The sequence below is a fragment of the Sphaeramia orbicularis genome, chromosome 22, assembly GCF_902148855.1.
Source record: "Sphaeramia orbicularis chromosome 22, fSphaOr1.1, whole genome shotgun sequence".
Classification (NCBI taxonomy): domain Eukaryota; kingdom Metazoa; phylum Chordata; class Actinopteri; order Kurtiformes; family Apogonidae; genus Sphaeramia; species Sphaeramia orbicularis.
Genome location: NC_043978.1, coordinates 50770148 through 50787300, shown reverse-complemented (window position 1 = coordinate 50787300; position 17153 = coordinate 50770148). Strand labels below are relative to the sequence as shown.

Below are 17153 nucleotides of genomic sequence, written 5' to 3'. Positions count from 1 at the left end.
CATAAAAGCTCAGATTAAAGTTGAGGGTTATTACAGCAGAAACAGAGAAAACTGAAGAAAAGTGACTTTTTCAGTGAAGACATCAATAACTGTGTCTCCATCCATTCTCATTTATCAAACTCCATTGGTTTTACTGGTGAATCAATGTTGTAGAAGATGATAGTGTTTCCACGTTCACTACAGAGCCTCTGAACGTCCAAATGGATCATATCCAATGACCATGAAAAGATGATAAACTGCATTTTACACCAATTATTTCAACATGTTGATCGTTTTAGTGATTCAGAAGTTATTAAATACTTTAGCTCAGTAGATGCTTTTGTTTGCCAGTGGCTGTTTGGGCCTTTACGGGTTAATATCACAGTGAGACTAAATAATGAACATCCATAACTCTATTGTGTCGTGAGTTTTCCATTTTAGTGTCATGTCGACCTTTTTTTTTTTTGTAAAAGGATTAAATTTGCACTCATTTCCTTTGTTTAGATTCACTGTTGTGGAATTTTTATATTTTCCTAAAATCTGAATACCAAAGACAAATAATTTTTCTTTCACAACAATTAATGCAAATAAGTCATGAATGCAAAAAATAGATTTATGTTTGTACTTTTCGTCTTTTATTTGGTTGTTCTGTTTTTCAACTCATTCGTCATTTTTGTCTTGGTTTGTTTGTGGTGTGTGATGTGCACAGAGAAATACACCAGGGGATCATCTTTTTTATGTTACTGTCCCGCCTATATAGGATGAAATCAGTTTTGATTTTAGGAAAAAGTGGAATAAAAGAAAAATACTGGATTGGCTTTCCCCCCAAATGTCTAAAAAGTAATGAGCCTGTTTTGGAAATATAAGATTTAGATAAGATTAAGATATTTGTGTTAAAAATTATGGCGTGAAAGTTTAAAACAAAGTACTAACGCCTGAAATCCAAATTATAATGAATGATAGTTATAAGTATTGGTAGTTGCCAGTTGTTGCTAGTTATATCTCATCCAGACTAAAGTGTTTCCTCTGCATCTGTTTATCATATATGCAAACGTACGTATACATCAAAACTCTGCTGTTCAATGTAAGCCATCCATTTCCATCTGTGGTGTGTGCATGTTCTGTCATCTACTGCTGGAGCTTCATTCTTTTTTCAACAGTGAAAGAAAATTCGAAGGGAAAGCATGAGGCTAGTGTTGACAAAAATAGAGGACGAGAGACAAAAGAAGACTGACAGATGATGTGTTTCACAGGTACTTATTAGACTAATGACAGTGAATTTAGCAGCCAACTGGCCTCCATCAGCTGCCTCCGTCCTGGCATCCCTCTGGGTTCCGTACCCTCCTTCCCTTTAACGCCTGTTTCGTGGTCTGCCATCACTCTCTTTCCTTTGTTGCTTATCTGTAAACTAATCCCATCATCTTCTGCCTCTCTCCCCCCGTTTATCTCACTCTGATTGTGTGTCTCAGTCCATCTCACCATTTCCTGTTTTTTTCTCTCTCCCTGCCGGCAGCCAGCGGCCAAATAGAAGGCATCAATCCTTGGCCGACCCTCAGCTGGCTGCTGAGAGTGACTGACACTACTCATGTGAAATGCAGCCAAAAAACAGACAAGCACACACTCTTAAAACAGTAAGATCTCGGTTATCAGTCAGAAATGGGTTGTGTTCATCAGAGATTTTAATGTCACATCACAAAGTCACTAAAACAGACAACACAATATTGGCACTTTCCCAAAAGCAAAGAGGACAAAATACAAAATAGATAAAGCTCCAGTAAACATTTAGCAGTCTCTTATGTACAGTGAACACTTGTACAATAAATCATTCTCGTGGCGTGACAAAAACGGAAGTGTTAAAAGAGGACAAAGCTGTGTCTACTTGATGGGTGAGTCCAGAATCTCTTCATACTCCTCCCTTTGGCGCCGACTGCTTCCACGAGAGGGGAGGAGTTTCATTGCCACAAGCCACCCGACGCTCAGGATGACCATCACGTTCCCAACGACCTCAGGAGCGCTGGGAGCCAACGGCAGCACGGCCAGATGCAGCAGCATGGCGATAGGTACTTCCAGGCTCTGAGAGGCGGAGACCAGGGCCGGGTGGAGTCGGGTCAGAGCGTGCGTCATCCCCAGGAACGCCAGGACCGAGCAGGCCACCAGGGCCAGGACCAGGCCCCAAGCCGGGACGCTCATGGGCCAGGACCAGCCCTCCTGGAGCAGGGCCAGAGAGGCCGGCGTCAGAAGGCAGCCGGTCCAGCTGACAGTGAAGAGAGCCGTACCCACTCCGACACGCTCCTTCAGGGAACGGTATCCAACCAGCGCCAGAGCCATCCACAACCCGGCCAGTGCAGACAGGGACCAGCCAAACGCCCCTTTCCAGAACACCACTGGGTCGGTGGGTGAATCGGTGTTGCTCTCATCTGCCGCAGGAAGTAACACGAGCCCCAAGCCGCAGAGCCCCGCAGCTATGGTGATGCCGTCGGCCAGCCCTAACCTCTCCTCCAGGAGCAGGAAGGCCAGAGTCGCCGACAGGGCGGTAGTCGCGAGGCGCCAGGTTGTTGTGGCATTTCCAGGGGAGACAAAAGTCAAGGAGGAGTACGCACAGCAAAGGGACAGGGAGTAGGCGATGCCGTACAAAAGCAGACGCAGACGATAGCCTTCTGGTCCAAAAGGGTTCTCCCCCCTGTGCAGCGGCACGGCCACAGCAGCCAGCTGGACGATGGACCGAACCAAGAGCAGAAACAGGGGACCCAGGCTGAAGCGTTCAGAGGAAACACGGGTCAGAACAATCAACGAGCCATGAGCCAGCGCTGCGCCCAGCAGCCCCACCCAGGTCAGGCGAGACGCAGACACAGACGCCTCCCCAAAACTAGCCAGCTGTTCCCCTACCCCTCTACCGGAACCCTTGGCTGCTCTTCCTCCCGCCTCACCCCCGTCTCCTCCCCCAGTGGCCTGAAGTTTGTGTGCCGTGTCCCTGTCTTTGTCTTTGGAGCCGAACAGAGTCAGAGGCCACCTGCGACCCTCTGTCAGCTGTTTTCTGTCCGACGTCTCCTCTAGGAAGGAGCCGAAGTCCTCGAAAGATGGAGCGTCATCGTAACCGTCATCCCCGGGTTGAGGGAAGTGTGTGTGTACTCCAGGTTGAGGAGAGTAGGGGGTGTGTGTGGCATATTTGGCTGTGACTGTATGAGGATGGATCTTTACTCTCTTCTTTGAGCTCCCCAGGAGATGAGCAGACTCCATGATTAAACTTCAGAGACAAACACCTGTAAAGAAGACAAAGGTGTCTTTTAGAGCCACATTTTAAACACACGTATAAGATGCACTGATCTTTACTGGCATCAGCATAAAAGTCCAAGGCTGAAAGACTTAAGTGTGCATCAGATACAACTTGAGATGAAATCATGATGTTTTGTTTCTGATATACGAGGGGCGACTGAAAAGTTTTGAGCCTAACACGGAAAGGATGAAGATATGAAGACCAAATTTGGTCCATGAAATCTTTCACATATCTTTATCCTATCCACTAAATTTCTTGGTCATAGCAATCTTTTTCCCTCTTTTACAGGTCCCTGAACTTTCAGTATCAAGTGTTTCCTGAAAAATGGACAGACTTCAGTATGGGGCTGTCATTAAGTATCTGCAGCTGAAAGGCATGAACCCCGCTGAGATCCATAAGGACATGCAGGACACAGTGGGTGAACATGCCCCTTCATATGCCACAGTGAAACGATGGGTAAATGAGTTCAAACATGGAAAGGACGATGTTGAAGATGAACCAAGGTCAGGGAGGCCATTGACAGCAACAACTCCTGAGAACACTGACCTTGTCCTTGACATGGTCATGGAGGATCGCTGGATCTCAACTTATCAGATTGCCAGGAGACTGGGCATCTGACAGGAGCGAGCAGATCCGGCAATCCTCCATGACCATGTCAAGGACAAGGTCAATGTTCTCAGGAGTTTATGGATAATTTAGTGGATAGGATTAAGATATGTGAAAGATTTCATGGACCAAGTTTGGTCTTCATATCTTCATTCTTTCCATGTTAGGCTCAAAACTTTTCAGTCGCCCCTTGTATTTGCATTATTGAAAAAAAGATCAATAATTTGTGGCTAGTAATTGAATATTTACTGACAGATTGTATTTCATCTCTGTTGCTGTCAGTGTACAATTCTCCTGAGTTTCTTGGCAATGTCTCAGTTAAACCAAGCTCACAGCTCCAGAGGCTTATCTGTATTACTAATGTCTAACTGGAGACAGAAGAGGAAAGTGGACATGGTTTAGGAGAGGAGCCAGGCCTGGTTTGAATTTATCTATTGGCAGAGGCTTCTTTAGATGCATCAACAGTGTTTCTTTATAACACAATTTGTCCACCCATTGGTTGGTTCTTCCATTTCTCATTTTTCGGTTTAAAGCTAAATGGTTTAATGGTTTGACGCTCTTCAAGTTGAACTTAGTGGCAACAAGTGTTCAGAGAACGCAAACCTCCGCCAAGCCCCCCAAACAGTGTGCATGTGTGGATCGACTATTTCTGTTTAAATTCAACAGTTTCCAGGTTGTTCCATACAGCAGAAAAAGTTGAAGTTTGGTACCAGTCATGTGTATGTTAAATTATATTCAATTCCAATCAATTTGTTGAGTTATAATGAAAAATGTGGTAAATGGGATTTTCAATGTTAAATGTAAATGTCCACAGAGTCCACATTCCACAGTGGATGTGGACAATTTTGTGCCAGATACAAGATATTGTTCTAAGCTACGGGTGGATCAAACTGGAGGCTAATCAGAGTTGTTTTGAATTTTTGATGAATTTTGGAAAATTGCTCAATGATGACAGATGGGAAAATTGTAGATTTTGTGACCTTGCTGTGACCTTGAACTTTGGCCTACTTGGCTCAAAATTGAATGGGTTGGTCCCAGGGCCTAGGCCTATCTGTGGGGAAGATTTGGGAAAGATGATTGGAACAGTTTTCCCGTAAAGTTCCTAACAAACAAACATGCAAACAAACAAACGCACAAAGCAAAGTGATCACAATACCTCCTGGTGGAGGTAATTACACTGGGTTACAAAAAAATGTTTTTTGCAAGTTCTCTAGGTTTTTTTCAACTGAATTAGGACCATTTTGCACCGCTAAATCCAAAAATGACATCTGTTTTTCTCAGTCAGGTCAAGTTTTTTTGCTAATTTGATTTTGAAAAATTTGATCTTCTCACAAAATATAATAATTAATACCAAAATAAGATTGGTAAGCACACTTTATGAAACTTGTGACTTGATTCCTGTTAGGTACAATGGTGTATTCACCGCAGATGTAGCAGAATACGTCAGGCTTATTTTTACAAGATCTTCTAGTCGAAGCCATTTCATTCACCTGTAATATTAAAAAAAAACATTAATCATAAATTGGCAAAAGTAAAATCTTCAGAACTCGTTTATTGCAAGAAATATGAAAGAATTTTGTATCATATGATGTGAAAATGCCCATAAATGTAAGCAAAAATGTTAAAAAGCCAATATGTAGCATAGTTCAGAAAGTTGACCTGATTGAGCAAAATTCATGTGATTTTTGGATTCAGCACACCAAAATTATCCTAAATCAGCTCAAAAAACTTAAACAATAAATTTGTTGTTGACCAGTGTAATCGATTAAAAACATAAACTCAGTCACCTCCTGTCTGTTCATTCTTAAATGAAAGCAATATCTCAGGAATATGTTAAGGGAATTTAGAACATTTACTTAGACTCTAGGATGAAGTGATTAGATTTAAGTGATTAGATACAAGTGATTAGAGGCCAAGGGTCAAAGTCATTGCCCTCAAAAACACATTTGGCCATAACTGTCAGGAATTGAGTATTGAACAGATTATGATACAAGGACAAAGCACACACTGTAAAAAAGGGTTTTGGGGGTTGGTAAATACAAACTATGGAAATCAGTTACATTTTAATCAACAGTAATATTTAGCCAGTGAACTCTATTAGGACTGGTTAAATTTTACCTATTTGTCAACAGTAACAATTACTACTTAAAATAATAGAATAAAATCTACCCCATAATATTGTGATGTGTTAGAGGAGCAGCTGGGGGGAGTTTCCCAGCATGCATTGGGACAAACTCGTTGGGACAGTTTTTATGTGTTTAACAGTGTTCTGAGTTGATAAGAAGTGTTGTTGTTTTTTTTAAAAACATATAGCACAGTTATGGTGTGTTTGACTGTTTTGATTAGTTATTTTTTTGTTGAATGAATATTTCTGTTGAGTTGCATATTCTTGCACCATGAGCTAAGTGCTCCTTTGTTTCATTCTTGTCTGTAATAGTGTGCCATACAGGGGTAGGTAAAAATAAAATACAAAGTTGATGTTCTCATCTGTCATTCTTCAAATGGTTGTTTTCTTACTAGATCTTTAAAGTCCAGTTTAATGACTCACCTGTTCACTGCTGCCTTTGCCTAAAAGGCTTTTGACTTTTTAAATTTTATACTCTTTGAATCTCTGCACTGCAACTCTTACTTTAATGTGTTTTTATTTTTTTTTTACTTTATGTGTTGTTTTCTTACTTGCTGTTTTTAATCACCTTTTACATGTTTCTTTTATAATGTTTTAAATGTGTTTCTTTTTATTTCTTTTATTTCAATGTCCTGTGTGAAGCACCTTGAATTGCCTTGTTGCTGAAATGTGCTATACAAATAAACTTGCCTTGCCTTTTAGAGTTGGGGTTGAATGATGAAATACCTCCTGAGACTGGTGGCTTTTCAAGTAAATCTAACCTTCCTTGAATAAGTAATGGTTAAATAGTCATACTGATTAGTTCTTATTAATAACAATTAACTCAAGGGTGGGCGATACTGGGAATTTTGGCATCGATATCTGATACCAATGCACACACACCTTAGTATCGATACTATCAATATTTAGATTAATACTCCCTGCTCTAAATTAAGTAGATGAACATATTCCTATTAACAATTGTGAGTTAATATTACTCACTTTTTATGAGTAATTTGTTGTGGAATCTATTGGGATATGAAAGGTGGATTTGACCTCATTTCTTTTAGTGTGTTATAGCTGTTAAATTTAATCACATTTCACTCAAAATACGGGGTAAAATCTACTCAACCAAAATGAGTGCAAATTGTTACCTCACTTATATTGAGTAGATTCTAAAGGTTTATTTTTACAGTGCACATCTGATTCTGACCTTGCAGTCACTGTTTGACTTGTCGAAAAGATTCTGAAAGGACCGAAAAGACACAAAGAAACAGCATAAATGAGCCACAGCCGCACAAAAAGAGAAGAATACAAACACCCATGAGGTAAAAATGACACTTGTTTTTTTTGTTTTGTTTTGGGTTTTTTTGTAAATTCTTTGTTTGCTTTCACAACACGTCCAGGGTGTACCCTGCCTTCACCACAGAGACGCTGCAGAACATTAAGCTTGGAAAATGAATGAATAAATGAACTGTTTACTTTCCTCTTAAGAGAAACCATCTTAAACTCTCCACTGAATTACACAGCGTCATATTCTTTCCACATCATATCACATCGGTTTACTTTGTGTTGAACCAAATTTTTATTGGTTATTGGTATTTTTATTTCACTGTTTTAACTGTACAGCTGTTTTTATGTCTTCTTAATCTATGCTTGTATTTTTAGTCTATAATTTTTGCTTTTTAATCTTCTGTACGACACTGTTTTTAATTGTACAGCTGCTTTATGTCTTTAATCTATTCTTGTATTTTATTTTATTTTATTTTATTTGTTATTATTTATTTATTTATTTTAATTTTGGTTCTCCCCTGTAAGTCGCTTTGGAAAAAAGCATCTGCCAAATGCCTAAATGTAAATGTAAATGGTGTGAATTCATGCTGTAGTGAAATGGGTGTGAACTGGACTGTATGACACTGGTAGTTACATTATATGTATCTATGATACGTCAGATCGTAGGTGATGGAAATGTACATCCCTAAAATACATCTTGCTGCAAATCCTCTCCAGGTTTCCTCTCTCACGCTGTCTCTCGCTGGGATGCCGCTTGATATCTCATATATCTTTAATATCTGAGATAATAATAGCAGTGACTCACATCTTCCCATGTGCCCCACGTGTTTTTGCAGAGAACACACAAGCTTTACCAGGATTGAACCATCTGAGCAGTCGTCAGTTTAGTATTAAAATATTAGCAAAGTCAATAGGTTCACAGTTAGAGATTAGAAATGGAATGACAGTACGACACCTTTTGTTCTTGGAGAACATGACGTTCACAGAGGTACAGACTGTTGACATGAGTTATATAATATAACCTCATTTGGGTTGGTGTTCTGTATGTTTAATTTTTTACTATTTCCAATTTCACATTTAAGTGAGGAAAGTCTAAAATATAAAAGCACTGGAATTTTCTGATTTGTATTTTATCACAGTGTGAAATTGTCAGCTTTTACATCCTGTCAACATACTAGAACCTATATATTTCTCATTTTTTCCGCCTCTTCTGTAACATTCTGTAACATGTTTCCCCTCCTTACTTTTTTTTTTTAATTTCACGTCATCTCTTTAACTTTTCTCTTTACGGTCCAGCTTCACGGATCACTAACCTCCTAAATGACGTAGTAATAGTTCTCTGCAGCACAGCGATATGGCCGTGCAGGTGCTGCGGCACATAAGCACTGCTGCATTTCAGGTTGTAAAGCGCGAAGCAGTTCAGTGCTTTGTGAACAGGGAATACTTTCACATGACATCATGCCTCTACTGCACAGCCTTATAGAGCATCCTCTGTTAGTCCCAACAGCACCACTGCACCCGCTCTGCACTAATTGGCTGACAAAGCATGGGATTGTGAGAAAAACACATTATTCATACTTTACACATATAGTGAAAGCAGATTTTTAATTAATACTAAAGATACTATGTTATGTAACAGAAAGGGTTGTGGAACAATTACAATAAATTTATGCACTCTTCACTTAACTTACAGCTTTTAATATCAGTTTTCCTTTTTTTTTCAAAATTATATTTTTTGTCATATTTGCTTTATACACACACACATTCACAAAATGACAATAAACAAAACAAAGAACATACCAACAGAACAACCAAACAAAAACAAAAACTGGCCCATAAAAATTATGTTTTCATTTTAAAATACAAATGCCCTTTTAACAACTGTCAAAGCTTCCAGTCCCATATAGGTACGAAAAAGTTCCCAAGTCTTTAGAAAGACATCATCCTTATGATGTAATCGACAAGTGAGACAGTCAAGGCAAACAGAACTAAAAACTGTCTTATGCCGTTGTGTCCAAGTGGGAATCTGAGCTGAGATCCAGTTTCAGTTCCAGTTTCAATGCTGCTAATTTTTTAATCCTGCACTGTAGTATTTATGTATATTTATTTTATTATGTATATTTATTTGTTATTATTTTTTAGGTTTTCACTGTAATTATCAGATTTTATTATTATCTTTAATATAGGATTCATTTTATAGGATTTTACCATGTACATTGCTGGGCCTGAGTACTGATTTCATTTCATGTATACACTACAAGTAATGACAATAAAGCAAACATTTTCTGGCACAAAAAGTAAGCATTTAATATAGTTTTTTGTGATATTTGTTGGCAACAACAGGGTCAGTTAACCCAAGCCAAAAAAAACAGCCGATTACAGTTCAGTTTCGCATAAAATATTTTTTTCCATTTCCTGACCAGTTTTCCTTTTAACTATACATGTTTTGATACCAAGGTAAAAAAAAAAAAGTTTAATAAAGAATATATAACAAAGACTGAGAGATGGTGGAATATAAACAATGACAAATAATTACTCAGTGTTATGTGATACTATATTGAGATATTGAAAGATAATTGATGAAGAGCAGTAATTGTTTTCTTTTTCTAATAAAAGTTAAATGCCAAACAGAACAAGACAGAACAAGACTGCAATGCTTTAATTCATGAAAAAATGTAAGGCTGTGTATCACTTGATTTGTATTTGATGATTTGTAATGTGGATTACATTTTTATTGTTTTTACTTTAGTTTATTATTTCAGTTATACTGTATTTTTTAATTCTTTTTTTTGTGTATTGTTCATTTTAGGGGAGGTATTCATATAAGCCTTCTTCTTGGCTTCTAACCTCTCCTGCACAATTGTGTTACTTGTTTGAATGTTGTTGTTTTTTCTATTGCTGTTTTATTTTGTGCAAATAAATTCAATTAAATTAATGCTCCAACATAATGGTAATAAAATTATGAAAATCCATTTTGTGAACATTTACATTCCTTATTGCGCCTGTTATTCCCTGTGTCTATGCATGTTTGCAATCATGTCATTTTAAGGTTGAATGACAGTGGGTTTTTAAAGGCTGATGTTTAGTATCAGCTCAACCATAAGCTGTCACAGACACATCTCACCCCACACACTCCTGGATCTCTACCTCTGTTGTCCAAATATGGTCACTTTCTGCTTCAAAAAAGCCAAGATGACAACAACCAAAACATATAGAGTTTATGAACTGGACATTTGTGCCAAAATAATAAATGCCTTCGTTGATAAATAATTCAAGTGAATAAATGTGGAACTGAATATAAAACTGAATGTCAACATTCTAGGTCACAGGTGTCAAACATGCAGCCGGGGTCCAGAACCGACCCACTAAAGGTTCCAGTCTGGCCCGCGGGATGAATCTGCAAAGTGCAAACTAGGGCATCAAACTCAAAAATAATATCATAATAACCAATAAATAATGACAACACCACTTTTTTCTCTTTGATTTTGTGCAAAAAACATTAAATTATGAAAATGTTTACATGAACAAACTATTCTTTAACAATAAAATGTGAATAACCTGAACAAATATGAACAACCTGAAATGTCTGAAAGAAAATTAAGTGCAATTTTAAGTATTTTCTGCCTGTTATTAAATGTTTTGTGCCTTTGTACTGTAGCTCTGACCTATAATGCATATGTATAAATGACAAGTTGAGGCACAATATTGATAAAACTGTACATATATTTCTTAACATATGACAGTTTTTTACAGGTTATTCACATCCTTTTTGTTAGGACAGTTTGTAAACATAAATATTGGCGTAATTGAACGTCATTTTTTGCACTAAACAATTTGGAGTTGTCATTATATATTGGCTATCATGCTATTATTGTACTGGTCCGGCCCACTGCAGATTAAATTGGGCTGAATGTGGAACCTGAAGAAAATGAGTTGGACACCCCTGTTCTAGGTGATTTTAAAGGCAATGATTTTTTGTTGTTTCGATCGATAAATCCAGTTGACAACCCTGATATTAACCATCGATCACTACTGGAGCCAGGTTTTGCTGATACTGATCATTCATACGATAAGCCAAACCGATTTATCAGTCCAACTCCAATCTTATTACTATCCTCTATCAGACAAGGGCAAAAAAAAGTCCTGTCCAATTCCTTTCTAGACACGGTTGGTGAAATCCCTGATACGTGAAAAACATGATGTAATAATCAGTGTAGCATATACATCCAATTATAAAACTAACACTGCAGCTTTATTGTATCAGTTAAAAGGTGTGGATGGACGGTCGGAGCTGCAGCAGACTGAGAGGAAGCCATCACACACCCTCAGCGCTGCAGTCCTCACATCAGGTAAAAGAGGAGGTTAGGTATTAGGTTGGTGTTCCCTGTTCTCTACAGAGATGGAGAAGCAGTGGGTTTTTCCACGTATCAGCCCCAGTCACTCTGTTACAAATTACAGCAGTGGGGAAGGTCATGCTTTCAGCTGTGTGTTTCTTGTTGGTTCGAGGCAAAGTACCTATAAATTACACTGGGTTAAAGGAAGGAAGGAATGAGAAATTATGTTTTTACTTTTATGATTTGAGTTCCTTTATCATTATTTATGGTTTCTGTTTTTGGTTTTATTTTTTTATTTATTTATTGATTGATTGATTTTTTTTTTTTTTTTTTTGGCCTGTGGGTTGGGTGGGTGGGATGGGATGGGTGTTGACAGTCAGATATGTCATTCTTGATTGTGCATTGACTGTTACGAATTGATATGTCTGTCGTGTTCATTGAAAATGTTCAATAAATATAGTTGGAAAAAAAAAAATTACACTGGGTTACAAAAAAATGTTTTTTGCAAGTTGTCTCGATTTTTTCAACTGAATTCGGACCATTTTGCACCGCAATCCAAAAATGACATCTGTTTTTCTCAATCAGGTCAGGTTTTTTTGCTAATTTGATTTTGAAAAATTTGATCTTCTCACAAAATTGATTACATTTTTGTGACTTTATCAGTTGATTTTTTTATATAGTTCTCACCCAAAATAGGTTTTAAGAGAAAAAAAAATCATTTTCTAACAGGATGTATTTATTATTTATTATGTATTCACCACAGATGCAGCAGAATACGTCAGGCTTATTTTTGCAAGATCTTCTAGTCGAAGCCATTTCATTCACCTGTAATATTAAAAAAACCATTAATCATAAATTGGCAAACGTCAAATCTTCAGAACTCGTTTATTGCAAGAAATATGAAAGAATTTTGTATCATATGATGTGAAAATGCCCATAAATGTAAGCAAAAATGTTAAAAAGACAATATGTAGCATAGTTCAGAAAGTTGACCTGATTGAGCAAAATTAATGTGATTTTTGGATTCAGCACACCAAAATGACCCTAAATCAGCTAAAAAAACTTGCTGACCAGTGTTATTGATTTAAAGTCACATATACCGTACTTTACGGACTATAAGCCGCTACTTTTTTCTCGTTTTGAACCCCGCAGCTTATACAGCGATGCAGCTCGAGTATAGATTTATATAGGCTAATTGCCACCAGGGGGCGCTGTAGCAGGAAGCACAAAAGTGAGACAGACAGGTGGAAGAGGTGATGAAGAGGAGGAGTTTTAATCTCAACTTTTAACTAGGGATGCTCCGATACCGATACCAGTATCGGGCATCAGCTCCGATACTCAGTGTGTGTACTCGTACTCGTACTAGTAATCTGATACAAATGCACAGATATCACTTATGGCCGTGACATTCCCAGTTCAGTGCAGCAGGTACGAGGAGGAGGAATAATGTGTGTGGAGTGTGAAGAGTGTGGAGATTTAACCAAATAAATGACGGTGATAAAAGTAACACTGACTGACAGTAACGTTCCAGACACAGACAGATACAGACGCAGCGTTCTGTCTGTCCTCTGCGTACATTCCATCTGTTTTCCAGGTGCTGGTGGATGAGTACCCAGACAGAGAATACCAGCGGGAGTACGGAGCGGTGCGGACCGCCGCCAGCAGAAGTGAAAACCAAACTTATCACTCATTTCTCTTTTCTCTTCCTGCTGAAGCTAAACTTTTAAACCTTACCAGCGAAAACGCTGCAGTATTAGTATCACATTAGTGTTACCTCTGTCGTCTCCATGTTTGTTATTACTGACTTTCTTCTTCTCAAAAAAACTTTACTCTTCTTCGTGGTATTTGTCCAGTATGGTTAATTCAGAGCGGCGCCCCCTGGTGGATTAATTGACAAACGCTCATTCCAACACATTAAATGTCAGAAGCAGCACTTTGTTCCGGTCAGACTAATGACAACGACAATAAAGCACATTTACAAAAGGAACTAACAACTGGAATGGGATTATTAAGTACTCGTATCGGTACTCGGTATCGGCAAGTACTCAAATGTAAGTACTCGTACTCCATCTGGAAAAAAGTGGTATCAGTGCATCCCTCATTCCAGTTGTCAAATCATTATTTTATTCATGTAAAGGCTGATTTTTGCTCATGAATGCAAGTTGATTAAATCAGATGTGAGTTGTGGTTTTAAACTTTTCTTTGTAAGATAAGATATGATGAAACTTTAATCATCCCACAACAGGAAACTTTACTGGTTAATTCAGTGGTTCGCAAGCTTTTTTGGCTCGTGACCCCATTTTAACCCTTTCATGCACAGTGGTCACTACAGTGGACAGTTCTTCTCCAGCTGTTCTCTTATATATTCATGGGTTTTATTGTTTTAGTTCCATATCAGCCAACACAGTGGATGCCTATGCATCATCCTGACATCCACTGACATTGGATGAATCCAAAAATCACATTCATTTTGCTCAATCAGGTCAACTTTCTGAACTATGCTACATATTGGCTTTTTAACATTTTTGCTTACATTTATGGGCATTTTCACATCATATGATACAAAATTCTTTCATATTTCTTGCAATAAACGAGTTCTGAAGATTTTTCTTTTGCCAATTTATGATTAATGGCTTTTTTAATATTACAGGTGAATGAAATGGCTTCGACTAGAAGATCTTGCAAAAATAAGCCTGACGTGTTCTGCTACATCTGTGGTGAATACACCATTGTACCTAACAGGAATCCTGTTAGAAAATGATTTTTTTTTCTCTTAAAACCTATTTTGGGTGAGAACTATATAAAAAATCAACTGATAAAGTCACAAAAATGTAATCAATTTTGTCAGAAGATCCAATTTTTCAAAATCAAATTAGCAAAAAAAAAAAACCTGACCTGATTGAGAAAAACAGATGTCATTTTTTGGATTTAGTGGTGCAAAATGGTCCTGATTCAGTTGAAAAAACCTAGACAACTTGCAAAAAACATTTTTTTGTAACCCAATGTTATTGTTACATCATGAATCTTGGTGAAAAAATGTATTTATGGTTTCACAAACTTCACTAAACAAGGAAAAAACAGCCACAGATCGGAGATTTGTATAATGATATTTAAGATCGGGTCATTTACAGTTCTCTGACCGTTGCTTGGATGAAATGTGATCCACTGTGAAACCCATGAGGGGAGATCAGGGTGTTCCTGTCTGGCTCCTCTTTCCCTTTCTTCTCACTTGGTCATATTTACTGTTCTGGATGATGCAGCCTCCCTCTGCAATGCTGCTGCTGCTGCTGCTGCTGCTGCTGAGGCTAAAACTTGCTGGTGATCCTGCTGCTGCTGCTGCTTCTTCAACCAAAAGGACTACTTCACACCTTATACAACTGTAAAGTGGGCACCTATTGTACCACCCCAACACTGAACCTGTACAAAATGAGGATGAAAACCCTCACAGACACATGACGGTAGAGAAAACCATCCTCTATGTGTGTTTTATTTGATGAATGGATGCCTTTAGGAGCCATCTTTGATATGGACTATTAAAAAGCCAATTACTTTTATGAATGGTCAACCATGTTAATAATTTAACCGTCTAAAAGCACAGCAGCTGTCACAGCCTGTGAGCAGAAAGTGAATCAAATACGGTAGAGTTCTGCTGATGGTCTATCTAAACGCATGAGGGTTTTTTCATTGTCATTATGTAAATGCATGTGTATAAAAGCAAGTGTCTGCATGTGACCAGGAGGGAGACGTTGATTCTCAAGGTTATCTAGGTTCCTCAGTGATGCGCCCTGGTGACGCCAGAGAGGTGATAACACACACACACACACACACACACACTGGAGGGGAACAGAAAGGCTGATCCGCGTGTTCTGTTGCATTAATATTCAATAAAAAAAAATTTAAAAAATAAAATAAAAACAAATAAAACAAATAAAAATAAAAATTAAAAAATCAAAAAATAAACTATAAAAATGAAAAAAAAAACAAAATAACAAAATTAAATAAATATTTTTTAAAAATTAATTAATTAATTAATTAATTAATTAATTAATTAATTATAGAAAAATTTAAAAAATGTAAAAAAATTACAAAAATAATTAAATAAATAAATAATAGGCGGTTACACTGTATCCTGGCTTGTTCATACAATCACGCACCGTAGTCGCACCTCAGAGGATCCACGGATGACGGCTCTATCCCCGTGGACAGCACCCCCCCCCCCCCCCCCCCCCCCACACACACACACACACACACACACACACACACACACAGACTGTCAGCTTCTGTTGTGTAACCAGGTTGAGGGTTTTGTATGATGTTGTGGTCTGTAAAATGACAGCCCCCCCCCCCACCCACCCACCCACCCGTGACACCATGACAAATTCATGAATGAAATCCCGTGCGCCCGTGGATTGGCACGCGGCAGGTTCAATCAATGCACCCCGGCTGAGCGCGCGCACTTCCGCACTCAGTGACACGGTGTTATCTGTGTTATTGCATAAATCTATTGATCAGTACATCTGCGGGTGGTTCTTGGGGTCATTTGCAGCATCTATCCTAAATGCCCCCCCCCCACCCCCCACTCACCTGCTTTCCGGTAAAAGCAGCAGATTTGCGCCGTGTTCAACTCCACTCCCTTCACGCCTCTCTCATTTCCTGAGCATCTCCGACACCTCCATCACCTCATTTTTTCGTCCATTTGTTCTTTTTTGGTAATTCTTCTTTTTTTTTTTCCTCCTCTTGCTGCAGTCGGGAGTGTTTTCTCAAGGGCACCTCTGCTCGGACGCACCAGACCAGACTAGACCAGACCAGACTAGACCACCTTGGCACCTGCGTGGTCACCTCACCTCAAACTCTGCAGAAGAAGAAGAAGAAGAGGCGGTGTGTGTTTGTGTGGTGACCTGCTGATGGTCCATCACTCTCTGAGGATCTGGTGGAGAACTGATGCTCCTCCTCTGCTGGACCAGAGAGAGAGAGAGAGAGAGAGAGGTAATCATAAGGTCTGAGCATGCGTGTCATCCACAGAACCCCCCCCACCACCTCCTCCTCTTTGCAATCAGTCACCCCATTGTGATTTCCCAGTGTGAGAGCTGGTGGAAATGAACATGTCTGAGCTGGAGAGACTCACAAACGCTGACACAGGAGTACATGTCCCTTAAGTGTTGGTCACATGATCAGTCATAGAAAGCAGGGAATCCACACCTAAAACTCCACAGTGTAAATAACTGGGTCTGAAACAGTGGCGATTTCTCACAGACTGCAGTGGAAGCCCGGCTTCCCCTAAAATTATGAAAATTAAATGGTAAAATCTGTTCGGTTGTGTTGACATTTTATCGACTACAAATGTGTTAGAACACGTTCATCTCACAGACGAGTTTGTTCAGAATCAGCTTTTTCACAAACCAACAGACGCGATGTTGTTCACTTCTCCTCCATTCCCGTGTCTGTTTTCTCCTCCATCTCTGCTCAGTGCATTTGTCCGTAGACTGTGGGCGTCCATGCACTTCAGTGGGACTGAGTGGAACTGTTTTTTTCATCGCCTCAAAACTGGACGGTAATTGGATAA

The 17153-nt window shown here is 38.8% G+C and overlaps 1 protein-coding gene across 1 annotated transcript; it reads right to left on the bottom strand.

Annotated features, from left to right (window-relative positions):
- Window positions 1-1636: 1636 nt before the first annotated feature.
- On the bottom strand, window positions 1637-16541 carry slc35g2a (solute carrier family 35 member G2a). Its single transcript, XM_030127636.1, has 2 exons — window positions 16175-16541; window positions 1637-3239 (listed from the first exon to the last, which is right to left on the bottom strand). The coding sequence occupies exon 2, from the start codon at window positions 3214-3216 to the stop codon at window positions 1855-1857; it is 1362 nt and encodes a 453-aa protein (XP_029983496.1). The 5' UTR covers window positions 3217-3239; window positions 16175-16541; the 3' UTR covers window positions 1637-1854.
- Between the last annotated feature and the right edge of the window lie 612 nt (window positions 16542-17153).

Excerpts from the sequence above, each read along its gene's own strand:
- slc35g2a (XM_030127636.1), bottom strand. The coding sequence starts at position 3,216 with ATGGAGTCTGCTCATCTCCTGGGGAGCTCAAAGAAGAGAGTAAAGATC.